The sequence below is a fragment of the Oncorhynchus clarkii genome, chromosome 30 (genome assembly GCF_045791955.1).
Source record: "Oncorhynchus clarkii lewisi isolate Uvic-CL-2024 chromosome 30, UVic_Ocla_1.0, whole genome shotgun sequence".
Taxonomy (NCBI): Eukaryota; Metazoa; Chordata; class Actinopteri; order Salmoniformes; family Salmonidae; genus Oncorhynchus; species Oncorhynchus clarkii.
The window spans coordinates 30108821-30134514 of NC_092176.1; the positions used below are offsets into that span (position 1 = coordinate 30108821).

At 43.7% G+C, this 25694-nt stretch overlaps 1 protein-coding gene across 1 annotated transcript in view; it reads left to right on the forward strand.

Annotated features, from left to right (window-relative positions):
* The window catches only part of LOC139389486 (protein patched homolog 1-like), a 139346-nt gene that overhangs the window by 108069 nt on the left and 5583 nt on the right, over positions 1-25694 (forward strand). The window contains exons 18-20 of the mRNA XM_071136317.1: positions 2686-2966; positions 12234-12371; positions 12595-12737. Coding sequence (XP_070992418.1) covers positions 2686-2966; positions 12234-12371; positions 12595-12737 — 562 coding nt within the window. The remainder of the gene's footprint in view (positions 1-2685; positions 2967-12233; positions 12372-12594; positions 12738-25694) is intronic.

The window sequence follows — 25694 nt, forward strand, 5'->3', positions numbered from 1 at the left end:
GTGTGGTGGTTATAACAAATTATAGTGGGGGTGTGGTGGGTATAGGATATTAATGTGGGGGTGTGGTGGGTATGACATATTATAGTGGGGGTGTGGTGGGTTTAACATATTATAGTGGGGTGTGGTGGGTATAACATATTATAGTAAGAGTGTGGTGGGTATAGGATATTATAATGGGGCTGTGGTGGGTATAAGATATTATAGTGGGGGTGTGGTGGGTATAAGATATTATAGTGGGGTTGTGGTCGGTATAAGATATTATAGTGGGGGTGTGGTGGGTATAAGATATTATAGTGGGGGTGTGGTGGTTATAAGATATTATAGCGGGGTGTGGTGGGTTTAAGATATTATAGCGGGTGTGGTGGGTATATGATATTATAGCGGGTGTGGTGGGTATATGATATTATAGTGGGGGTGTGGTGGGTATATAATATTATTATGGGGTTGTGGTGGGTATATGATATTATAGTGGGGGTGTGGTGGGTATATGATATTATAGTGGGGGTGTGGTGGGTATATGATATCATAGTGGGGATGTGGTGGGTATAAGATATTATAGTGGGGGTGTGGTGGGTATAACATATTATAGTGGGGGTGTGGTGGGTATAACATATTATAGTGGGGGTGTGGTGGGTATAACATATTATAGTGGGGGTGTGGTGTGTTTAACATATTATAGTGGGGGTGTGGTGGGTATAACAAATTATAGTGGGGGTGTGGTGGGTATAGGCTATTATAGTGGGCTGTGGTGGGTATAAGATATTATAGTGGGGGTGTGGTGGGTATAAGATATTATAGTGGGGGTGTGGTGGGTATAAGATATTATAGTGGGGGTGTGGTGGGTATAAAATATTATAGTGGGGGTGTGGTGGGTATAGGATATTATAGTGGGCTGTGGTGGGTATAAGATATTATAGTGGGCTGTGGTGGGTATAAGATATTATAGTGGGGGTGTGGTGGGTATATAATATTATAGTGGGGGTGTGGTGGGTATATAATATTATTATGGGGGTGTGGTGGGTATATGATATTATAGTGGGGGTGTGGTGGGTATATGATATTATAGTGGGGGTGTGGTGGGTATAACATATTATAGTGGGGGTGTGGTGGGTATAACATATTATAGTGGGGGTGTGGTGTGTTTAACATATTATAGTGGGGGTGTGGTGGGTATAACAAATTATAGTGGGGGTGTGGTGGGTATAGGATATTATAGTGGACTGTGGTGGGTATAAGATATTATAGTGGGGGTGTGGTGGGTATAACATATTATAGTGGGGGTGTGGTGTGTTTAACATATTATAGTGGGGGTGTGGTGGGTATAACATATTATAGTGGGGGTGTGGTGTGTTTAACATATTATAGTGGGGGTGTGGTGGGTATAACAAATTATAGTGGGGGTGTGGTGGGTATAGGATATTATAGTGGGGGTTTGGTGGGTATAGGATATTATAGTGGGCTGTGGTGGGTATAAGATATTATAGTGGGGGTGTGGTGGGTATAAGATATTATAGTGGGGGTGTGGTGGGTATATGATATTATAGCGGGGTGTGGTGGGTATATGATATTATAGTTGGGGTGTGGTGGGTATAAGATATTATAGTGGGGGTGTGGTGGGTATAAGATATTATAGTGGGGGTGTGGTGGGTATATGATATTATAGCGGGGTGTGGTGGGTATATGATATTATAGTTGGGGTGTGGTGGGTATAAGATATTATAGTGGGGGTGTGGTGGGTATAAGATATTATAGTGGGGGTGTGGTGGGTATAAGATATTATAGTGTGGTGGGTATAAGATATTATAGCGGGGGTGTGGTGGGTATAAGATATAGTGGGTGTGTGGTGGGTATATGATATTATATTGTGGTGGGTATAAGATATTATAGTGGGGGTGTGGTGGGTATAAGATATTATAGTGGGTTGTGGTGGGTATAAGATATTATAGTGTGTTGGGTATAAGATATTATATTGGTGTGTGGTGGGTATATGTTATTATGTGTGGTGGATATAAAATATTATATTGTGCTATGGTGGGTATAAAATATTATATTGTGGTGTGGTGGGTATAAGATATTATAGTGGGTTGTGGTTGGTATAAGATATTATAGTGTGTTGGGTATAAGATATTTTATTGTGGTGTGGTGGGTATATGATATTATAGTGTGGTGGGTATAAGATATTATAGCGGGGGTGAGGTGGGTATAATATATTTCAGTGGGGTGTGGTCGGTATAATATATTATAGTGTGGTGAGGTGGGTGTAAAATTTTTATAAAGGGGTGTTGTGGGTATAAGGAAGCTGAGGGCACATGACGTGACATTGGGAGAATGACTTTAGTTTAGAACATGTGTCTTAGAGAGAGAGAGAGAGAGAGAGATGATGATGATGATGATGATGATGATTCAGGTTGTAATAGTATCAACTTCTGGCCTGCTGTCATTAGCCCATCACTAGGCTGAGGCTGGAGAGAATGGATCCCCCCCACACACTCTTACACATACATGTCAGTATCTACCAAGGCTCATGGGACCATGTTCTAGCTCTGCTCACCAGCCAGTCCTGATATTAATTTGTGTGGTGAGGCAAATTGAGTTGGTGCTGAAACATGGTGCACTTGTTGGAACTCTACCGTTCTTGCACCTTTTCAAAACCTCTACCCCCCCCCCCCCCCCCTCTCTGTCTAGTTCCTGCTGCCGAGCCCATCGAATATGCACAGTTTCCATTCTACCTCAACGGGCTCCGCGAGACCCCCCAGTTTGTGGAGGCCATCGAGTCGGTGCGAGCCATCTGCAGTAACTACAGCCGCCAGGGCCTACCCAGCTACCCCAACGGCTACCCCTTCCTCTTCTGGGAGCAGTACGTAGGCCTCAGACACTGGCTGCTGTTCTCCATCAGCGTGGTGCTAGCCTGCACCTTCCTCGTCTGTGCCCTCTTTCTGCTCAACCCCTGGACTGCCAGCATCATCGTGAGTACTCACAGGCTAACGCAGAGAGATACACACACACCCACTCAGAGAGATGCACACACAGATCCATACAGCCACCCTTTGCCTTGACGACAGCTTTATACACTCTTGGCATTCTCTCAACCAGCTTCACGTGGAATGCTTTTCCAATAGTCTTGAAGGAGTTCTCACATATCCTGAGCACTTGTTGGCTGCTTTTCCTTCACTCTGCGGTACAACTCATCCCAAACCATCTCAATTGGATTGAGGTCAGGTGATTGTGGAGGCCTGGCTTCTGATGTAGCACTCCATCACTCTCCTTCTTAGTCAAGTAGCCCTTACACAGCCTGGAGGTGTGTTGGGTCATTGTCCTGTTGAAAAATAAGTGATAGTCCAAATAAGCGCAAACCAGACGGGAAGGCGTATCGTTGCAGAATGCTGTGGTAGCAATGCTGGTTTAGTGTGCCTTGAATTCTAAATAAATCTCTGACAATGTCACCAGCAAAGCACCATCACACCTCTTCCTCCATGCGTCACGGTGGGAACCACACGTACGGAGATCAGCCAATCACCTACTCTGCGTCTCACAAAGAGACAGCGGTTGGAACCAAAAATCTCAAATTTGGATTCATTAGACCAAAGGACAGATTTACAACAGTCTAATGTCCATTGCTCGTGTTTCTTGGCCCAAGCAAGTCTCTTCATCTTATTGGTGTCCTTTAGAAGTTGTTTCTTGACAGTAATTCAACCATGAAGGCCTGATTCACGCAGTCTCCTCTGAACAGTTGATGTTGAGATGTGTGTGTTTATTGAACTTTGTGAAGGATTTATTTGGGCTGCAATTTCTGAGGCTTGTAACTCTAATAAAGTTTTCCTCTGCAGCAGAGGTAACTCTGGGTCTTCCTTTCCTGTGGTGATCCTCATGAGAGTTTCATCATAGCACTTGATGGTTTTTGCGACTACACTTGAAGAAACTTGAAAAGTCCTTGACATTTTCGTCATTGACTGATCTTCATGTCTTAAAGTGATGATGAACTGTCGTTTCTCTCTTCTTATTTGAGCTGTTCTTGACATAATATGCTCTTGGTCTTTTACCAAATAGGGCTATCTTCTGTATACCACCCCTACCTTGTCACAACAGAACTGATTGGCTCAAGTAGGAAATAAATTCCACAAATGAACTTTTAACAAGGCACACCTGTTAATTAAAATGCATTCCAGGTGACTACCTCATGAAGCTGGTTAAGAGAATGCCGAGAGTGTGCAAAGCTGTCATCAAGGCAAAGGGTGACTACTTTGAAGAATATAAAATATGTTTTCATTTGCTTAAAACTTTTTTGGTTACTACAAGATTCCATATGTGTTATTCCATAGTTTTGAAGTATTCACTATTATTCTACAATGTAGAAAATAGTAAAAATAAAGAAACCCTTGAATGAGTGGGTGTGTCCAAACTATCGACTGGTACTGTATATATGAATTTAAAAAATAAGAAATTACCAAAGTTACAATAGATTGCCATAGATTTTCTGTTAATTACCCAAATTCCTGAAAATTCCAGTAATTTAGGTAAATTACCAGTAGCTTTGCAACCCTACTCATGTGAATGCACACACATGCAAACACACACACATTCTAAAGCGGCATTCTTTTTGCATTGAATATATGGGCAGAATGTGTGTTGACATCATATATCAGTATAAAGTCCATTTTCATAAATCTGTCAGATTAGACTCCTGTAAAAGGAGACTTCCTTATTACAGAACATTCCAATCCATCAGTTTTAAACCTCCACTCCCATACACTGTGTGACTGTGGGAGTGTGGAGAGGAGAGAGAGGAAGGTGTGGAGGAGAGGGAGGGGATGAAGTGTGTGGAGGAGAAGAGAAGGTTGGTGAGTAGTGGTGAGTGGAGGAGAGGGAAAGGGGGACAGGAGTGGTGAGTGGAGGAGTGGTGAGTGGAGGAGAGGGAAAGGAGGACAGGAGTGGTGAGTGGAGGAGAGGGAAAGGAGGACAGGAGTGGTGAGTGGAGGAGTGGTGAGTAGTGGTGAGTGGAGGAGAGGGGAAAGGAGGACAGGAGTGGTGAGTAGTGGTGAGTGGAGGAGAGGGGAAAGGAGGACAGGAGTGGTGAGTGGAGGAGTGGTTAGTGGAGGAGAGTAGTGGTGAGTGGAGGAGAGGGAAAGGAGGACAGGAGTGAGGAGTGGTGAGTGGAAGAGAGGGAAAGGAGGACAGGATTGGTGAGTGGAGAGGAGTGGTGAGTGGAGGAGAGGGAAAGGAGGACCGGAGTGGAGAGGAGTGGTGAGTGGAGGAGAGGAGTGGTGAGTGGAGGAGAGGGAAAGGAGGACAGGATTGGTGAGTGGAGGAGAGGAGTGGTGAGTGGAGGAGAGGGAAAGGAGGACAGGATTGGTGAGTGGAGGAGAGGAGTGGTGAGTGGAGGAGAGGGAAAGGAGGACCGGAGTGGAGAGGAGTGGTGAGTGGAGGAGAGGAGTGGTGAGTGGAGGAGAGGGAAAGGAGGACAGTTGTGGTGAGTGAAGGAGAGGAGTGGTGAGTGGAGGAGAGGGAAAGGAGGACAGGAGTGGTGAGTGGAGGAGAGGAGTGGTGAGTGGAGAAGAGGGAAAGGAGGACGAGTGGTGAGTGGAGGAGTGGAGTGGTGAGTGGAGTGAGGGAGAGGTGAGTGGAGGGGTGGTGAGTAGAGGAGAAGGAAAGGAGGACAGGAGTGGTGAGTGGAGGAGTGGAGTGGAGGTGAGGAAAGGGAGGGAAGGAAGGATAGGAGTGGTGAGTGGAGGAGAGGGATGGGAGAAGTGGTGAGTGGAGTAGAGGGATGGGAGAAGTGAGTGGAGGAGTGAAAGGAGGAGAGTGAGGAAGGAGAAGAGTGGTGAGTTGAGGAGAGGGAATGAAAGGGAGGAGTGGTGGGGGAAGGGAAGAGACGGGAGGGAAGGGAGGAGAAGAGAGACGGGGAGTGGAGGAGAGGAGATCATGCTGCTGTGTTTTTCTAGCCCAGTCCTGTCCCAGTGTTTATCTTGTGCTGTTGTGTTTAGTCTACTCTGTCTCTCCCAGAAACTGACCTAAAATAAATGGGGATAGGACACAAGTTACCCAAGCAACCCCCACTCCCACCTAAAATACAGCCCGTTTCCCTATTTCTCTCCTACACATGTGCTGTAGGGGTTTCCAGTGATACACACATACACACACATGCACTCACAGAGTTAATTTGGAAATTATTCAGAACTCTTGACCTTTTCCACATTTTGTTACATTACAGCCCTATTCTAAAGTGAAAACAGTTTTATTGACATTTTTACAAATGTATAAAAATGAAATACCTTATTTACATAAGGTGCATCTTGTTTCCATTGATCATCCTTGAGATGTATACTCCAATCAAGTTGTAGAAACCTGTGGTGAATTAAATTAATTGGACATGATTTGGAAATGCACATATCTGTCTATATAAGGTCCACAGTTGACAGTGCATGATCAGAGCAAAAACCAAGCCATGAGGTCGAAGGAATTGTCCTTAGAGCTCTGAGACAGGATTGTGTCGAGGCACAGATCTGGGGAAGGGTACCAAAAAGTGTATGCAGCATTGAAGGTCCCCAAAAACAGTAGCCTCCATCATTCTTGAATATAAGAAGTAAGAGAGCTGGCCGCCCAGCCAAACTGAGCAATCAGGGGAGAAGGGCCATGGTCAGAGAGGTGACCAAGAACCTGATGGTCAATCTGACAGTGCTCCAGAGTTTGTCTGTGGTGATGGGAGAACCTTTCAGAAGGACAACCATCTCTGCAGAACTCCACCAATCAGGCCTTTATGGTAGAGTGGCCAGACGGAAGCTAGTCCTCAGTAAAAAGCACATGACAGCCCGAGTTTGCCAAAAGGCACCTAAAGGACTCTCTGACCATAAGAATCAAGTCTGTTGAAACCAAGATTGAAGTTTTTGGCCTGAATGCCAAACGTCTCGTCTGGAGGAAACCTGGCACCATCCCTACGGTGAAGCAATGTGGTGGCAGCATGATATGGGGATGTTTATCAGCAGCAGGGACTGGGAGACTAGTCAGGATCAAGGGAAAGATGTAAGAGAGATCCTTGATGAAAACCTGCTCCAGAACCTCAGACTGGGGTAAAGGTTCACCTTCCAACAGGACAATGACCCTAAGCATACAGCCAAAAATACGCAGGAATGGCTTCGGGACAAGTCTCTGAATGTCCTTGAGTTGCCCAGACAGAGCCCGGACTTGAACCAGATCCAACATCTCTGGAGAGACCTGAAAATAGCTGTGCAGCGACGCTCCCCATCCAACCTGACAGAGCTTGAGAGGATCTGCAGAGAACATTGGGAGAAGCTCCAAAAATACAGGTGCCAATCTTGTAGCGTCATACCCAAGAATACTTGAGGCTGTAATCACTGCCAAAGTTGCTTTAACAAAGTACTTTGAGTAATGTGTCTGAATACTTATGTAAATGTAATATTTCAGTATTTTAATACATTTGCAAAAATTTCTAGAAATCTGCTTTTGCTTTGTCATTATTTTATTTATTTTGAGTCCCATAGGGTGGCGCACAATTGGCCCAGCGTCGTCCGGGCCATCATTGTAAATAAGAATTTCTTCTTAACTGCTTAGTTAGTTTCTTCCTGACTTGCTTAGTTAAATACAGGTTACACACACACACACACACACACCACACTGACCAATAAGTTATTTTGTTGGCATTTACGTATGTTCCCATTACCAGTAAAACATAATCAAAACCTATTTCTTTCACTTACTTACTGTGCTGTTTCGTTGTTCTGAAGTTTCATTCTCTTAACCAAGATTTCAATGGAACACCATTTGGGTCTTTGCGTGTCAAAAAGATACATGTCAAATAACACTATTTGACGTGTAATCAGAAGTTGCGGTCGAAACAAATTATGCTTTATTACCAATGCGGCATTGTAAACGTATCGTTCGTGGCCGGTGTTTGTTTGTTTGCAGACTTTTTTGTACAGCTTTGACAGTGCTGCTGTATCTTTTTTTGACACGCAAAGACCCAAACGGCGTTCCATAGTATGTATGTTGTGAAGCTAATAGAAGTGACGCTATTATTGTGTTACTCCGGTAGGGCAGCATATGAAAAATAGAGCACTTGGTTGTGTGTACCGGTGCTCGACCAGTCGGTGAAAGCCAACATCTCCCACGACAGAGAACGGTTGATTGTCAAGTGCAATGAATTCCATTATCTTGGCTTTAATGGATTTCGCCTTTGAGTTGTCTCGCTGAAATGTTTTTACTCTTTCAAATGACTGCTCGACTTGTTGACTGCTCGATCCACACAGCAGACATTGTGGGCTAGGTTAGGAATGTTGTGTTGCACGTGTAGCGCAAAATATTACGCGACGTCATTACGTCCGTTTACCTACGTTACATAGGTATGACATCGTAGCTTTGACATCGTTTTTCACATCACCATCGGGCTGATACCGATGTTGGCATTTTTAGCTAATATCGTCCGATTCTGATATGTTCACCCGTATATCGTGCATCCCTAGCTGAACCTGTTTTTAATTCTCATTTTCTTTATGGGGGGGGGGCGTATTTTTATACAATATCACTGGAAATATTTTTTAAAAAGGTCCAAGCGTCTTTGACAGAGGGGATCAAGCTGATTCTATATAATTTTACAGAGGCCAGTTCATGACGGAAGGCTTGCTCATTAAAGTTTTTTAGCAAGCGTCTTATGACAAATCGTCCGCAGCCATTATGAACACAGGCTGTAAAACAGTGATCACTAAGGTCATTACAGAAAACATCAGACTGGTACCTATCAGGATTATTTGTGAGGATAACATCGAGGAGAGTAGCCTTTTCTGGGTGTTTGGAGTCATACCTTGTGGAATTGGTGATCATCTGAGAAAGATTTAGGAAGTCCCATTGCTTTAGGACTTGGTCAGGTGGTTTATGCATGTCCCAGTTTAGGTCACCTAGCAGGACAAATTCAGACTTAGTGTAAGGGGCCAGGAGAGAGCTTAGGGCATGTAGGGTACAGGCCGATGAAGATGGAGGACGATAGCACCCAGCAACAGTCAACAAAGTGCTATTTGGAAGATTAATGCTTATTAAAACAGCAAATGAAAATGTTTGGGGACAGACTTAGTGGAGACAACCCGGCACACTGAAGGTGATCCTTGGTAAAGATTGCCACTCCCACACCTTTGGAAGATCTGTCTTGCCGAAAAAGGTTATAACAAGAAAGGTTAACATCAGTGTTCAAAACACTCTTTCTTAACCACGTCTCAGTAATGACCAACACATCTGGATAGGAGCTGTGAACCCACACTTTCAGTTGACTCATTTTATGTAATAAGCTTCTAGTGTTAACGTGCAGAAAACCCAGGCTTTTACGAGAGCAGAAATCAGTGAGACAGATATCAGATAACAAGTCAGAATTGGGGCTAGCAACAGTAGATGGGCCAGGGTGTACATGCACAGAGCTCTGCAGTTTTGATTTTTGCCATCTGAATGTGCATCAGATGGCAACAAGATCATTTTGTACAGCAATTTCATCGGGTAGCATGAAAAAAGAAGCAGGCGAGAGCTGGTTAGAATAGGATGGGCCAAAAGTCTGTGTAACCAATAGAGTCAGAGTCCCGAGTGTGGGAACAAACCGTCTGTCCCACGGTTGGGTGAAGAAAGTTTGTGGTCAATAAAGTATGCAGGAGTCATGAGGCAAATAGCAAAATGAACATTCAAAAATATATAACGACTTGGGGATAGCCATTGTAAGTTCAGAGTCACTCGCCCTAGCAGTGCGTGTGTGCTGGAGGCAAGCGAAAGCTCGGAAGAGATAGGTGAGTGTGGTGGAGGTACCTGTACCAGACAGGGGACAGATCTTCAGGTGGAATCCAAGCAGCAGTGCAGCAGGCAATGGGAGTAGGTGTCACAACCACTTGGGAGAAGCTTTTATTTCTGGAAGCAGATTTCTTGTATAAAATGCCAGTGAATGATCTCTGAACAGCAGGAGTGGGCTTCAGAGGACGCTTCAAAGACTCCTGTCACTTGTTGGGGTATTATGGGGTATTGTGTGTAGATCGATGCGGGAAAAAACAATTAAATTAATTTGAGAATAAGGCTGTAACATAAAAAGTCAAGGGGTCTGAATACTTTCCGAATGCACTGCATACTGTACAATAATTGTCAATATACTTGGTAAAATAATGGTTACTAAACAGTATTCAGCATGACAGGGCCCATACAATTATCTTTTGAATTTTCCCAAATTCTGTTTTATTTTTCCCGGTTTTGAATTTCTTTCTGTTTTTTTCCTCTCACTAGTACAATTATTCATAGAGAAACAATGAAAATGGATGTTCTGAATCCATGTCAATGATGATCTAGCGACGTTTCTGTTGTTAGGCCTACTGCTGCAGCACGTCATGCCAGATCTTGTAAAACAATTGCCACCCAATTGATACAAATAATCATGATATAGTTCTGCCAGGTAAGGTAAATATTACGTTGTTATGTATAGTATATGTGTTTTATTTGATGACTATCATTTCATTCCAAGTCATCATCTCATCTCTATAGAGCTGCTGTCTATGCCGTCTGACAAAATCACTATTTTAGTAGTTCTTCAAAGTAAATAAGGCATGTGACTGCTGATATATCAACCATAAATCACCCAGATCATGCATTTTCAGGTATAGATATCTTGCAAAGCAACTTCTCTCTATCCCTGTCCATCTGTCTCTACTCTCCATTTCTGCCTGACACCAGACAGACAGACAGACAGGGGAGTTAAATGGCATATGTTGTGTTCCGTTTGTCTTTTTAACCCAGTAGTGGTTAACCAGGTGTGGGATAATGTCAATGTTGCTTTTATTGGGTAGTAGCCGGGAGCGTTATGTTTATGACCGTTTGCAAATGGGAACAAATGGGGAAAATGCATGTACTTTCAGAATTGCTTGGCGAGCTACTCATAGGTGTGCTACGATCTACCTGTTGGAAACCCCTGCTCGAGCTTTTCAAACCAAATAAAATGACAAGTTATGGCAGTGCTTCAAGTTGAACCATTTGCTTTGTCTAGACCAGGCCACCAGTATCCTACCTATCCCCTGTGTCCTAACCCCCATAGCCAAACCCTTACCCCTGCCCTTACCCCCAGCTACAGGCCACACACACACACTAGTGATGACTTTGACTCCAGGTATGAATTTGTTAAAAACTATGTATATTATCGTTTTTTGCTAGCTCTGGTATTTGTCATCCACATTTTCTCATGATCTCTCTAGTCTGTCTGCAGCAGACATATAGTTAGCAATATGCTTGGAACATAAAATTGCAATAAAATCGCAGTATCAAAATGTATTGTATTGTGAGAACTCTGGCAATTCCAAGCCCTAACACACACATACACACACATGTTGTTCTTCTTTTCTTGTGGGGACCTAAAATACATTTCCATTCGAAATCCTATTTTCCCTAACCCGTAACCTAAGTCTAAACCTAACTACTAATCCCTTACCCTAACCCTAATTCTAACCTTCATTTTTACCCTAATCCTAAACCTAACCCCTACATTTAAAATAGCCTTTATCCTAATGGGGACGTGGGAAATGTCCCCACGAGGGAGAATTTTCCTTGTTTTACTCTCCTTGTGGGAACTTCTGAGTATTTTAGGTCCCGACAAGTTTAGAAGGACCAACCCACACACACAGCCCACACATGTTTTGCTGTCTTTTGGATGGGACATTAAACAGGTGACCTGACTCTCTGAGGTCACTAAATATAACATTGCACTTATTGTAAGAGTAGGGGTGTTAACCCCGTTGTCATGGATAAATTCCCAATCTGGCCCTCATACCATCATGGCCGCCTAATCATCCCCAGCTTCCAATTGGCTCATTCATCTCCTCTCCCCTGTCACTATTCCCCAGGTCGTTGCTGTAAATGAGAATGTGTTCTCAATCAACTTACCTGGTAAAATAAGGGTAAAATAAAACCTTTAAATATCTTTGAGGAGACCCAAAATAAATTGCCATTCAAAATGCTATTTTCCCTAAACCTAACCTTAACCTCTAACTCTTAACTCTAAACCCTAAACCTAATGGCCTTTGTCCTCATGGGGATGTGGTTCTTGGTTCGAGGGAAAATGTTCCTTGTTTTACTATCCTTGTGGGGACTTTGGGGGATTTTGTCTCTGATGACCGTAGAGATGTTTGGATTCATGCTGGGGTTGTTCCCTGCGTTAAAACTGTAGATGGTCTCTAATGATCATTAACGGTTGTGTTGCGGTCTGTCTGTTTCAGGTCCTGGTCCTGTCTCTGATGACCGTGGAGCTGTTTGGTATGATGGGGCTGATAGGGATCAAGCTCAGTGCTGTTCCTGTGGTCATCCTCATCGCCTCTGTCGGCATAGGAGTAGAGTTCACTGTACATGTTGCTCTAGTGAGTACACACGCACACACAGTCTTTTACTATCCTTGTGGGGACCCCAAATCCTATTTTCTATAAACCCTAACCAAAAACACCTTAACCCCTAACCATAGCATAACTCTAACCATAAACCTAACCCCTAAGCCTAAAATAGCTTAACATAACACACACACAGTGTTTTGTATATTTTCAAAAGACATTATAGTTTTTCTGATTAGTTGTGTGTACGTTGCAGGCGTTCCTCACAGCGATAGGGGACCGTAACAGACGGGCAGTGCTGGCATTAGAACACATGTTTGCTCCTGTGTTGGATGGAGCCTTCTCTACTCTACTAGGAGTCCTCATGCTAGCAGGCTCTGAGTTTGACTTCATCGTCAGGTGAGTGTGACCAGTAGTGGGACACACACATGCACACACACACACAATAACACACATACAGTACACATGCACATGAACACATACACTCATGCACAAAGACTACATGCACACTCAAATACACATGCACACACTCATGGAAAGAGACTCAAACTCTCTCACACTCTCTACAAGTAAAGCACAAAACAATTTGACATAAACAATTGCATTTATAAGTTTTATTGACAAATGTGAATTAAAAAAATGTCAGCAAAAGCCTGATAACAATGAATTGATATGAATGCTGTAAGTACAGACATTGTTTGCTCAGTGGGAAATGAATGTCCAACTAGTCAGTAACAACTGTGTGGAGTTTGTGACAGCAACTATGAGCTTCATGTCCTGGGGTTTCCTGTGATCTTCTATGTAGAAGAACCCCTTACAGTATTATAGACACTATGTCAGGGGGTTTCCTGTGATTTTCTATGTAGAAGAACCCCTTACAGTATTATAGACACTATGTCCTGGGGTTTCCTGTGATCTTATATGTAGAAGAACCCCTTACAGTATTATAGACACTATGTCAGGGGGTTTCCTGTGATCTTCTGTGTAGAAGAACCCCTTACAGTATTATAGACACTATGTCCTGGGGTTTCCTGTGATTTTCTATGTAGAAGAACCCCTTACAGTATTATAGACACTATGTCCTGGGGTTTCCTGTGATTGTCTATGTAGAAGAACCCCTTACAGTATTATAGACACTATGTCCTGGGGTTTCCTGTGATCTTCTATGTAGAAGAACCCCTTACAGTATTATAGACACTATGTCCTGGGGTTTCCTGTGATCTTCTATGTAGAAAAACCCCTTACAGTATTATAGACACTATGTCAGGGGGTTTCCTGTGATTTTCTGTGTAGAAGAACCCCTTACAGTATTATAGACACTATGTCCTGGGGTTTCCTGTGATCTTCTATGTAGAAGAACCCCTTACAGTATTATAGACACTATGTCCTGGTGTTTCCTGTGATCTTCTATGTAGAAGAACCCCTTGCAGTATTATAGACACTATGTCCTGTGGTTTCCTGTGATTTTCTATGTAGAAGAACCCCTTACAGTATTATAGACACTATGTCCTGGGGTTTCCTGTGATCTTCTATGTAGAAGAACCCCTTACAGTATTATAGACACTATGTCCTGGGGTTTCCTATGATCTTCTATGTAGAAGAACCCCTTACAGTATTATAGACACTATGTCCTGGGGTTTCCTGTGATCTTCTATGTAGAAGAACCCCTTACAGTATTATAGACACTATGTCCTGGGGTTTCCTGTGATTTTCTATGTAGAATAACCCCTTACAGTATTATAGACACTATGTCCTGGGGTTTCCTGTGATTTTCTATGTAGAAGAACCCCTTACAGTATTATATACACTATGTCCTGGGGTTTCCTGTGATTTTCTATGTAGAAGAACCCCTTACAGTATTATAGACACTATGTCCTGGGGTTTCCTGTGATTGTCTATGTAGAAGAACCCCTTACAGTATTATAGACACTATGTCCTGGGGTTTCCTGTGATTGTCTATGTAGAAGAACCCCTTACAGTATTATAGACACTATGTCAGGGGGTTTCCTGTGATCTTCTATGTACAATAACCCCTTACAGTATTATAGACACTATGTCCTGGGGTTTCCTGTGATTGTCTATGTAGAAGAACCCCTTACAGTATTATAGACACTATGTCCTGGGGTTTCCTGTGATTTTCTATGTAGAAGAACCCCTTACAGTATTATAGACACTATGTCAGGGGGTTTCCTGTGATTGTCTATGTAGAAGAACCCCTTACAGTATTATAGACACTATGTCAGGGGGTTTCCTGTGATCTTCTATGTGGAAGAACCCCTTACAGTATTATAGACACTATGTCAGGGGGTTTCCTGTGATCTTCTATGTGGAAGAACCCCTTACAGTATTATAGACACTATGTCAGGGGGTTTCCTGTGATTGTCTATGTAGAAGAACCCCTTACAGTATTATAGACACTATGTCCTGGGGTTTCCTGTGATCTTCTATGTAGAAGAACCCCTTGCAGTATTATAGACACTACGTCCTGTGGTTTCCTGTGATTGTCTATGTAGAAGAACCCCTTACAGTATTATAGACACTATGTCCTGGGGTTTCCTGTGATCTTCTATGTAGAAGAACCCCTTACAGTATTATAGACACTATGTCCTGGGGTTTCCTGTGATCTTCTATGTAGAAGAACCCCTTACAGTATTATAGACACTATGTCCTGGGGTTTCCTGTGATCTTCTATGTAGAAGAACCCCTTACAGTATTATAGACACTATGTCCTGGGATTTCCTGTGATCTTTTATGTAGAAGAACCCCTTACAGTATTATAGACACTATGTCCTGGGGTTTCCTGTGATTTTCTATGTAGAAGAACCCCTTACAGTATTATAGACACTATGTCCTGGGGTTTCCTGTGATTTTCTATGTAGAAGAACCCCTTACAGTATTATAGACACTATGTCCTGGGGTTTCCTGTGATTTTCTATGTAGAAGAACCCCTTACAGTATTATAGACACTATGTCAGGGGGTTTCCTGTGATTTTCTATGTAGAAGAACCCCTTACAGTATTATAGACACTATGTCCTGGGGTTTCCTGTGATTGTCTATGTAGAATAACCCCTTACAGTATTATAGACACTATGTCAGGGGGTTTCCTGTGATCTTCTGTGTAGAAGAACCCCTTACAGTATTATAGACACTATGTCCTGGGGTTTCCTGTGATTTTCTATGTAGAAGAACCCCTTATAGTATTATTGAACCTATGTCCTGGGGTTTCCTGTGATCTTCTATGTAGAAGCCCTTACAGTATTATAGACACTATGTCAGGGGGTTTCCTGTGATTTTCTATGTAGAAGAACCCCTTACAGTATTATAGACACTATGTCCTGGGGTTTCCTGTGATTTTCTATGTAGAAGAACCCCTTACAGTATTATAGACACTATGTCCTGGGGTTTCCTGTGATTTTCTATGTAGAAGAACCCCTTACAGTATTATAGACACTATGTCCTGGGGTTTCCTGTGATTTTCTATGTAGAAGAACCCCTTACAGTATTATAGACACTATGTCCTGGGGTTTCCTGTGATTTTCTATGTAGAAGAACCCCTTACAGTATTATAGACACTATGTCAGGGGGTTTCCTGTGATCTTCTATGTAGAAGAACCCCTTACAGTATTATAGACACTATGTATTGGGGTTTCCTGTGATTGTCTATGTAGAAGAACCCCTTACAGTATTATAGACACTATGTCCTGGGGTTTCCTGTGATTTTCTATGTAGAAGAACCCCTTACAGTATTATAGACACTATGTCCTGGGGTTTCCTGTGATTGTCTATGTAGAAGAACCCCTTACAGTATTATAGACACTATGTCCTGGGGTTTCCTGTGATCTTCTGTGTAGAAGAACCCCTTACAGTATTATAGACACTATGTCCTGGGGTTTCCTGTGATCTTCTATGTAGAAGAACCCCTTACAGTATTATAGACACTATGTCCTGGGGTTTCCTGTGATCTTCTTTGTAGAATAACCCCTTACAATATTATAGACACTATGTCCTGGGGTGTCCTGTGATCTTCTTTGTAGAATAACCCCTTACAGTATTATAGACACTATGTCCTGGGGTTTCCTGTGATCTTCTGTGTAGAAGAACCCCTTACAGTATTATAGACACTATGTCCTGGGGTTTCCTGTGATCTTCTTTGTAGGAGAACCCCTTACAGTATTATAGACACTATGTCAGGGGGTTTCCTGTGATCTTCTGTGTAGAAGAACCCCTTACAGTATTATAGACACTACGTCCTGAGGTTTCCTGTGATCTTCTGTGTAGAAGAACCCCTTACAGTATTATAGACGCTATGTCCTGGGGTTTCCTGTGGTCTTCTTTGTAGAAGAACCCCTTACAGTATTATAGACACTATGTCCTGGGGTTTCCTGTGATCTTCTGTGTAGAAGAACCCCTTACCTTCTACCTACCAGCTTTTGAGCGTTATAAAGCTAAACTTGTTACATGTGCGTGTTTGCTCAAACCGTTCGCATTCTACAGGGGCTCCTTCGTGATCCGTCCTTCTCTCACAATCACCGCTCTAGTTCAGCCCCCATGAATCACACAGACTAATGTTGGGTATTTAGGGATGCAGAAGAAATAGACGAATCCAATGGTACAGAAGTCTGTAGCTCAGACACACAATGTTTAAAAAGGATTAAAGTCCAAAACGTACCGGTGTTAGTGACCCTCACTGGTTAACCAAAGTCCCAGAATGGCACTTGATCCAGACAGCTAAACTCAGCTACTGCTCTGTTCAATCATTCAATATCATTACATTTGACATTTCTTATGTATAAAAAGTTCAGAGACAGCCATGTATGCATCAATGAATCAATTATACAATCGTACATTTGACTTAGTTTTTACCAATCGAACTACTTAACAACATAATGGTAATCATTTATTTGAATGCCAAATCTCCATTGATAAACTGGATGAATCAAGATGTATCCTAGGCCCATTTATATGAATGCATATTCAATAAGAGTGTGCTACACATTGAGTTACTGAGCTTGTTTTGGCTGATTTCAGTGGATAGAGATCACAGACAATCTGTTTCCCTTCAATTTTGGAACTTATTTTATTGTACTGCTCATCATCATTTGCAGAGAAGTGGCTTATTTTATAAAAGTGTGCGTGGAGGGGGGTAGTGAATTGATGTTGGCTTCAGCTGTCAGCTAGAAAGGAAAGTTAGCCTACAAAGCTGGATGATAATGGTATCTTCTTGCATTGTAAGGTGTTCTAACCTGTATGGACATTATTTTGCGAGCAGTAATGAACAGTTTCAACATTTCTACCTGCCGGTGTCACATTATTCAAGTGTGTTATCTTCTGTGGTGTTTCTGTGGCTTTCTGTGGCGTCAGTCGAGCGTTAAGGCTGTGCCTGAGCCTGCATGTCACACAGGAATCTACCTGAAACACCACTCATCCGTGAAGGCCGCTTTTCCCTCCATCCCTTTCTACTCTCCCCCTCTCTCGCTCTTTCTCTTGCTCTCTCTCTCTCCTTTCTCTTGCTCCCTCGCTCTCCTCTCTCTGTCTTTCTCTTGCTCTCTCCCTCTGTCTTTCTCTCTCGCTCTCTCCTCTCTCTCTTTCTCTTGCTCTCTCCTTCTGTCTTTCTCTCTCGCTCTCTCTCTCTGACACACACACACTTCAATGCTACTGTAGTTGAGGGGAAGGATGGGAGAAATGCAAATGAAAACTAACACGGGGGAGGTGTGAGACAAGGTTCCTATTAAGTGCTAATCATATTGGCTCTAAATAAAACATGTTCATTGGTAGCACTGCTGCTCTCAATGTTTTTTTAAAGTTAGGAGCACTACATGAAATTTATGAGCACCAGAAAATACATGTAAGATGATTTAAATTGATTGAGATACAGCCTACAGTATATTGGGCCTCTACTTTTGAAGCACATGTGGTGCACTAGAAATGAATATGTAACACTGTAAAGGCATTTTTCCCATTGAGATGCATTAAATTGAAAATTGTACACTGTCTCTTTAAAAATGTTGGATTTGTGACATGCAAGAGATCTCTCATTCATTGATTGCTATGACCATTAATCTGCTGAAGAACATATCCCTTTTCCTTTCATTCTGTGCCCCAAAGTGTTTGGTTATATTGGTAAAGTTACCAGGTTGTTAGCTAGCTAGCCAATGAGGTAACATGACTGAACAAAGTGTAAACAAATGGTTAATGACGTAAAATGCAATCCCGGCGATCCGCTATGGCAGGGGTACTCAAGTACTATTTGAGAGATCCGGTCACACATTTCCTAAACGGCAAAGGTCCGGATGGATATCATTATTTATCGGCGTAGTAACAAACCCCCAAACTGTCCGTACCCCTCTCAAACGGTTCATTCCCACAATTCTCCACATTTTGCATAGAGCTGTGACATTTTTGTTTTAAATCAAATTTCCATTTGTCCATGTCTTACATGTGTTTATGTGATACCAGGGGTTGAAGCCCGGCTAGATTGCTATTAAATATCCAATGGCAAAGACAATATAGGGAAGAGAAAAATTCTGAACAGTTAGTCCTCAGGGTTTTGCCTGCTACATAAGTTCTGTTATACTCACAGACATGATTCAAACCGTTTTAGAAACTTCAGCGTGTTTTCTATGCAAATCTATGAATAATATGCATATCTTATATTCTTGGCATGAGTAGCAGGAAGTTGAAATTGGGCACGCTATTTATCCAAAAGTCAAAATTCTGCCCCCTAGCTTTAAGAGGTTTTAAATCAAATTTCCATTTGTCCATGTCTTACATGTGTTTAAATGATACCAGGGGTTGAAGCCAGACTATTATTCGTATTTTAATATTGTTTTGTAGTCGAAACCTGCAGTCCGCCAGTTGGGTATGGGGGCGCTATAGAAAGATACAAATGTTGCGGCGGTTATATGGGTATTTTTACCTGGTTGGGTTACAAGCGAGCCGTTTTCGTTGTAGTAATGGTGCAACCATGACGCTATCGAATCTGCACCCACGACGCTATCGAATCTGCACCCAGGGCACTCGGAAACAACGATACAGCGTAACCTTATCATTAAAACAATCATTATCTGGGCGATATTTTCCCTAGTCTCACAGTGGGTGCTCCCAGAATAAAACTCCCAGAATAAAACTGGTCACACAGCAAAATATTTTGTTGCATATGCGACCAAGTTGATCGCACTTTAGAGCCGTAGCTAAGCTAATCTTGGAACAGTGTCTAGGTTATGTCTGCAGACTACTGTCTAAGTACCGATTTAAGGAGGAAGTTGTCTAAGGTGGGTGATCTATCTCTTTTAAGCAAATAGGGCCATCTCCACTCATGTGGTCTGGAAACACACACACACCGCCCTGCTCCCTGACCTTGTTATCATGGGGGTCAACGATGGCGTGCTTAGGAGTGAGAGTGCACACACACACACACACACACACACTAACCCTTCTCCCCTCATCTCCTCTGGTCCACTTAGTCTCAGTCTCTGTCTCAGGCTATTTGAAGTCTGCGGTATTCTGTGCCTAAAGACTGCAGAATAACAAAACAGCCAACTCCTATTTTTCTTTTCATGCCGAAATAAATGTTTCCCTGACTCTCCTTGTCAACCCCTCAAATGTTTTCACTACAAACAGCTCCAGTGCGGTGTGTGTGTTTGTGTGCGTGCGTGGGTGGGTGCTTGTGTGTGTGCTCCAGTGTAGATGTGGCTTTAAACCAAGGCAGAAGCTCTGTGAGTTCAGCTAAAGGGAAAGGGAGAGAGAATAGAGGGGAAAGGGAGAGAGAATAGGGGGGAAAGGGAGAGAATGGGGGGGAAAGGGAGAGAGAATAGGGGGGAAAGGGAGAGAATAGGGGGGAAAGGGAGAGAATGGGGGGGAAAGGGAGAGAATAGGGGGGAAAGGGAGAGAATAGGGGGGAAAGGGAGAGAATGGGGGGGAAAGGGAGAGAGAATAGGGGGAAAAGGGAGAGAATAGGGGGGAAAGGGAGAGAATAGGGGGGAAAGGGAGAGAATGGGGGGGAAAGGGAGAGAGAATAGTGGGGAAAGGGAGAGAATAGGGGGGGAAAGGGAGAGGGGAAAGGATAGGGAGGAGAGGGGAAAGGATAGGGAGGAGAGGGGGGGAAAGGGAGAGAGAATAGGGGGGAAAGGGAGAGAGGAGAGAATAGGGGGGAAAAGGGAGAGAGGAAAGGATAGGGAAGAGAGGGGGGGAACGGCTCCCTCACTGTATCCTTACCCCCTGTTCCCAGCCTCAACCCCTGTCCTCAGCCTAAACCCTGTCCTCAGCCTCAATCCTTGTCCCATAGTCTCAGCCCCTGTCCCCAGTCTCAGCCCCTGTCCCCAGTCTCAGCCCCTGTCCCATTCTATAGCCTGTCTAAAAAGGCCTGTTTATTGATGCTACTTCGCTGGGAAAATTGAACCAGCTGCTCTCTCTCTCTGTCTCTCTCACACACACATATTGAATAAACACATTAACACACACACACACACACACACACACACACACACACACACACACACACACACACACACACACACAGTAAGCATTCTCCAAGAGGATGGAGCAACTTGAGCCTGAGTACTGAGAGGACACACACACACACACAGGAGAACGAAAGGAGGAGGAAAGCCTTCCCTAATGAAGGAACTGGAGAGGGGAGAAAGATGAGTAGGAGAAAGAGAGAATGAGTTTTACCTGAAACACTGGAGATTTAATTAGACAGGGTGTTTTACTTGATATACTGGAGATTTAATTAGACAGGGTGTTTTACCTGATACACTGGGGATTTAATTAGACAGGGTGTTTTACTTGATATACTGGAGATTTAATTAGACAGGGTGTTTTACCTGATATACTGGGGATTTAATTAGACAGGGTGTTTTACCTGATACACTGGGGATTTAATTAGAAGGTGTTTTACTTGATATACTGGAGATTTAATTAGACAGGGTGTTTTACCTGATATACTGGGGATTTAATTAGACAGGGTGTTTTACCTGATATACTGGGGATTTAATTAGAAGGTGTTTTACTTGATATACTGGAGATTTAATTAGACAGGGTGTTTTATCTGATACACTGGGGATTTAATTAGAAGGTGTTTTACTTGATATACTGGAGATTTAATTAGACAGGGTGTTTTACCTGATACACTGGGGATTTAATTAGACAGGGTGTTTTACTTGATATACTGGAGATTTAATTAGACAGGGTGTTTTACCTGATACACTGGGGATTTAATTAGACAGGGTGTTTTACCTGATATACTGGAGATTTAATTAGACAGGGTGTTTTACCTGATACACTGGGGATTTAATTAGAAGGTGTTTTACTTGATATACTGGAGATTTAATTAGACAGGGTGTTTTACCTGATATACTGGGGATTTAATTAGACAGGGTGTTTTACCTGATACACTGGGGATTTAATTAGAAGGTGTTTTACTTGATATACTGGAGATTTAATTAGACAGGGTGTTTTACCTGATATACTGGGGATTTAATTAGACAGGGTGTTTTACCTGATATACTGGGGATTTAATTAGAAGGTGTTTTACTTGATATACTGGAGATGTAATTAGACAGGGTGTTTTATCTGATACACTAGGGATTTAATTAGAAGGTGTTTTACTTGATATACTGGAGATTTAATTAGACAGGGTGTTTTACCTGATACACTGGGGATTTAATTAGACGGGGTGTTTTACTTGATATACTGGAGATTTAATTAGACAGGGTGTTTTACCTGATACACTGGGGATTTAATTAGACAGGGTGTTTTACCTGATATACTGGAGATTTAATTAGACAGGGTGTTTTACCTGATACACTGGGGATTTAATTAGACAGGGTGTTTTACCTGATATACTGGGGATTTAATTAGACAGGGTGTTTTACCTGATACACTGGGGATTTAATTAGAAGGTGTTTTACTTGATATACTGGAGATTTAATTAGACAGGGTGTTTTACCTGATATACTGGAGATTTAATTAGACAGGGTGTTTTACCTGATACACTGGGTATTTAATTAGACAGGGTGTTTTACCTGATACACTGGGGATTTAATTAGACAGGGTGTTTTACCTGATATACTGGAGATTTAATTAGACAGGGTGTTTTACCTGATATACTGGAGATTTAATTAGACAGGGTGTTTTACTTGATATACTGGAGATTTAATTAGACAGGGTGTTTTACCTGATATACTGGGGATTTAATTAGACAGGGTGTTTTACTTGATATACTGGAGATTTAATTAGACAGGGTGTTTTACCTGATACACTGGGGATTTAATTAGACAGGGTGTTTTATCTGATACACTGGGGATTTAATTAGACAGGGTGTTTTATCTGATATACTGGGGATTTAATTAGACAGGGTGTTTTACTTGATATACTGGAGATTTAATTAGACAGGGTGTTTTACTTGATATACTGGAGATTTAATTAGACAGGGTGTTTTACCTGATACACTGGGGATTTAATTAGACAGGGTGTTTTACTTGATATACTGGAGATTTAATTAGACAGGGTGTTTTACCTGATACACTGGGGATTTAATTAGACAGGGTGTTTTACTTGATATACTGGAGATTTAACTAGAAGGTGTTTTACTTGATATACTGGAGATTTAATTAGACAGGGTGTTTTATCTGATACACTGGGGATTTAATTAGACAGGGTGTTTTACCTGATACACTGGAGATTTAATTAGACAGGGTGTTTTACCTGATATACTGGGGATTTAATTAGACAGGGTGTTTTACCTGATACACTGGGGATTTAATTAGACAGGGTGTTTTACCTGATACACTGGGGATTTAATTAGACAGGGTGTTTTACCTGATACACTGGGGATTTAATTAGACAGTGTCACGTTCGTCATAACGAGGAGACCAAGGTGCAGCGTGAGATAAATACATTCTTCTTTATTTAAACAAAGAACACTAAACAAACTAATAAAAATAACAAAACAAACGTGAAGCTATAAACACGAGTGCTGACATACAACTACACATAAACAATAACCCACAAAACCAAAATGGAAAATGGCAACCTAAATAGGATCCCCAATCAGAGATGACGATAAACAGCTGTCTCTGATTGGGAACCAATTCACCATAGACCTACATATACCAAGACATACTAAGACCCCATAGATATACAAAAACCCTAGACAGGACAAAAACACCTAGACAGGACAAAAACACCTAGACAGGACAAAAACACATAGACAGGGCAAAAACACCTAGACAATACAAAAACTAAACCAACCACCCTTGTCACACCCAAATAATAAATAAAACAAAGATTACTAAGGTCAGGGCATGACACTACCCCCCCCCCCCCCCACAAACCTAAACCTATATGGAAGTGTCTGGGTGGGTATCTAACCTCGGTGGCGGCTCTGGTTCTGGACACCGCCCACCTTCTTTACACTGAGTCCGCTCTTGTATCACTGACCCGTGGATCATCATTGGAGGCTCTGGACTGCGGATCCTCGCCGTAGGCCCCGGGCTGGGGACCCTCGCTGCGTGGATCATCGCCTGATGTTCTGGACTGGGGACCGTAGCTGGAGACCCCTGACTGGGGACCGTCGCTGGATACCCCTGACTGGGGACCGTCGCTGGAGACCCCTGACTGGGGACTGCCGCTGGAGACCCCGGGCTGGGGACCGTTGCTGGAGACCCCGGGCTGGGGATCGTCGCAGGAGACCCCGGGCTGGGGACCGCCACTGGAGACCCCGGTCTGGGGACCCCGGGCTGGGGACCGTTGCTGGAGGTACCGGGCTGGGGACACACACAAGGAGTGCGAGGAGCAGGAACAGGGCGTACTGGAATGCCGAGGCGCACTATAGGCCTGGTGCGTGGTGCCGGCACTGGTGGTACCGGGCTGGTGACACGCACCTCAGGGCGAGTGCGGGGAGGAGGAACAGGGTGTACTGGACCCTGGAGGCGCACTATAGGCCTGGTGCGTGGTGCCGGCACTGGTGGTACCGGGCTGGGAGGAGGGCGAGTGCCGGGAGGAGGCACAGGATACACTGGACCGTGGAGACGCATTGAAGATCCAGAACATAGAGCTGGCTCAAAACGTCCTGGTTGGATACCCAATCTAGCCCGGCAAATGCGAGGAGTTGGAATAGAGCACACTGGGCTAAAATAGCGCACTGGAGACACCGTGCACATCTCTGCATAACACAGTGCCTGACCAGTTACACGCTCACCACGAAAGACAGCTGTCCCTGATTGAGAACCCTACCCGGCCAAAACATAGAAATACAAATAATAGAACCCCCCCCAGGTGTGGTTCTCAATTAGAGACAGCTGTCTATCGTTGTCTCTGATTGAGAACCATACTTAGGTAGCTTTTCACACTCGGTTTTTGTGGGTAGTGGCTTTCTGTTTGTGTGTCTGCACCAGACAAAACTGTTTTGGTTGTTGTTTTGCTATTCAGTGTTCAGTTCAACTAATAAAGGATGAACACGTACCACGCTGCACCTTGGTCCTCACCTTCTTCCACTAACAGCCATTACAGAACTACCCACCACCAAAGGACCAATCAGCATGGAAAAGAGGACTGGACATGGGAGGACATTCTAGATGGCAAGGGATCCTACACTGGCTGGAAGGGATCGCCTCCCATGGGAACAGGTGGAGGCAGCCAGGAGAGCGGAGGCAGCAGGAAAAGGGAACCGGCGATACGAGGGAACACGGCTGGCAAGGAAGCCTGAGATGCAGCCCCCCGAAAAAATAGCCCCGAGCTATGGGGTGAAATTGGAGGTGAGTGAAGGAAGCGAAGCCGAGACTGTGAAGGAGTTGATGGGGAGATTGGAGGAGAGCGCAATGAGAGGGCTGCTGTGTTGGTGCATGAGGCACGACTTCCGCCCGACGGAGCGTGTCCGCGATTTGATGTCACCTGAGTCAGCTCTCCATACTCGTCCTGAGGTGCGTGCTAGCCGTCTGGTGAAGACTGTGCCAGCCCCACGCACCAGGCCTCCTGTGCGCCTCCCCAGCCCTGCATGTCCTGTGCCAGCTTGGCGCTACAGATCTCCAATACGTGCTCTGAGGCCGGTGCGCTACATTCCAGCTCCCCGCATCTGCCGTCCAGCCAGGACGGATGGTGCCAGCCCTGCTCTCCAGACCTCCAGTGTGTCTCCTCAGGCCAGGATATCCTGCGTCGGCTCTGCGCACTGTGTCTCCCGTGTGTCTGCACAGCCCAGTGTGTCCGGTGCCTGCCGGGCTAAAGTCACCATCCAGCCAGGACAGGTTGTGCAGGCCCTTCATTTGAGACCTCCAGTGCGCCTCCACGGCCCGGTCTATCCTGTGCCTCCTCCACGAACCAGGCCTCCAGTAGGTCTCCCCAGCCTGGTGAGTCCT